The sequence below is a fragment of the Mizuhopecten yessoensis genome, unplaced genomic scaffold, assembly GCF_002113885.1.
Source record: "Mizuhopecten yessoensis strain PY_sf001 unplaced genomic scaffold, ASM211388v2 hete_36047524, whole genome shotgun sequence".
Classification (NCBI taxonomy): Eukaryota; Metazoa; Mollusca; class Bivalvia; order Pectinida; family Pectinidae; genus Mizuhopecten; species Mizuhopecten yessoensis.
The window spans coordinates 1-2,066 of NW_018482982.1; the positions used below are offsets into that span (position 1 = coordinate 1).

At 39.0% G+C, this 2,066-nt stretch overlaps 1 protein-coding gene across 1 annotated transcript; it reads right to left on the reverse strand.

The window, feature by feature from the left end:
- Positions 1-67: 67 nt before the first annotated feature.
- LOC110444164 lies at positions 68-1,875 on the reverse strand (the record flags this gene model as incomplete). Its single annotated transcript, XM_021488572.1, has 3 exons — positions 68-267; positions 718-1,136; positions 1,708-1,875. Coding segments are annotated over 3 exons (787 nt in total), but the record flags the coding sequence as incomplete, so codon positions are not given.
- Between the last annotated feature and the right edge of the window lie 191 nt (positions 1,876-2,066).

Sequence of the window (2,066 nt, forward strand, 5' to 3'; positions counted from 1 at the left end):
CAATACCTGCTCATAAGAGAAGATAACTCTGCAATACGCAAAGACAGAATTGTAATGAATATGACTATTAGACCATATCATTGAACTTACCAATTGTGCAGAACTCCTCTCGTCCTTTGAGATAAAATATCCTGATAGCAAACACATAGACAGTGTTCCTGCGGCCCACCTCTGCCCACGACGTACACTCAGGGTCCATCACGATTTGTGGCCTAGATTGCTCTGTAGAAGCTCTTAGGGTCAGGTTTTCCACATTTAATATCACACCTAAGAAATACATTTTAAATTTAAAAAAGGTTTGCAAAATCTTTGAAAGGAGGCACGAATACTGCATCAATATCAAACCTGAGAGTGGCCAAAAATGAGTGTATCACACCTGAGGAGTGGAAGGAATGAGTATATTACACCTGAGAAGTGGACAGAATAAGTGTATCACACATGGGGAGTAGACAGGAGTGAGTGTACTAGTATCACACCTGAAGAGAGGACAGAAATGAGTTTCTCAAATTTGACCTTCACAGTTTTTTTGGATGATGTAAAGATATTCATAAAAACGTCATTTAACTTTTGACTATTATTGACTACAAAATATTCTTTAAAAACACCTGAGATGGAAAACTGACAAAATCAGTCCTAAACAAAATGAATCATCTTTATCTTATCAAAGATGCTGTTACATGTATCAACAACTTGGACAGGAGTAGGGACAGCACTCACCTGGCAGAGGTTTTCGTGTGAGTTTTTTGTTCAGTCCTTTGATGGTTGATGTCATGGTAGTATAGTATGCAGCAGACACTCGATGGGTTGGTTCTGAGAGATGTGCAGCGATGTCTCTCCTTTCTGGGACCGGCTGACTGCCCTTCTTATTGGTGATGTCAGTTACCGTTGTGCTCTGTTCACCAGCCTTTTCATCTTTATCGTTTCCTTTATTGGTGCCTGGGGGAATCAGAGAGCTTACCACTGTTGTCAGCATGTCATGTGCAAAGTTACCTCCCCCTGAGCTTATAGCCTGTGTTTTTTCCCATTGCACAGCTGTACCCTGGTCCTCATCTGTATAAGGCTCCCCAGGAATGGCTGTTGTGTATCCGATCTGGGCCACCGGCATGGTGTCAGAAATTCTTGGGACCAACCATAATCTACAACACGAGAAGTGGTACGTACTATTTCATTAGTTCAGATGTTGGATCTGTAACAGATCAGGTAAAATGCATGACCAGACCAGGAATTGAACCCAGGATCCCCAAAGATTTGATGAAAGCTTTAAGCAGTTGAGCTAACAGTTAGCAGGTGATGAAATCAGTTCAGTTACACTTTTTTAAAACCTATTTTCAGGTATCCTCTTGTACACGGCCAGTGCTTGCAACAAGGAGAGGACAGATGCACAGCCATACCTGGATTTGAACCCAGGACCTCAGAACACTAGACGGATGCTCTAACCAATTGAGCTACATGTATCTGGTCACCGGTAAAAATAGACCCAGTCCAATTCCACTGTTGATCTATTAAATTCAATTATTGTATACACTATTCATTGGGACAACAATCATTAAAAAAGAACATTGCAAGTTGCATAGAAAGTAATTGCAAAACGGTAAACAACATGCTTAGCAATTCATTTTTTCTAAACTTCTTCCTAAATTGGGATAACAGTGAAGTAAGGGAGAAATCATAATCAGTATTAGTTTATAAAAAACAATTGGACTATACCTCAGTCCCATGACGAATCTATTGACGCCGTATGAGGACTCTGAATGTAACACTCCTTTGGTGTCGTACTGATCTTCCTCTACCAGTTTATAGCTGATGGATTCACATTTCCAGACAGTAAAATCCTGGTTTGCATTCAGCCATGCATTAGCTTGGTCAACGATGAAGCTGTAATAAAAGAAAAAAAACTAACTCTTGTTCCAATGTCTAATAAAGACAAAATTATTTATTCTTTCTGGAGTGAGTAGTAAAAGTAAAATGATAAATCTATTTATGAAACGAGTATAAAGAATTGTAACAAGTTGAATAAATCTCATATGAAATGAAAACGAGTGTAAGATAATTTTTATCACATAATC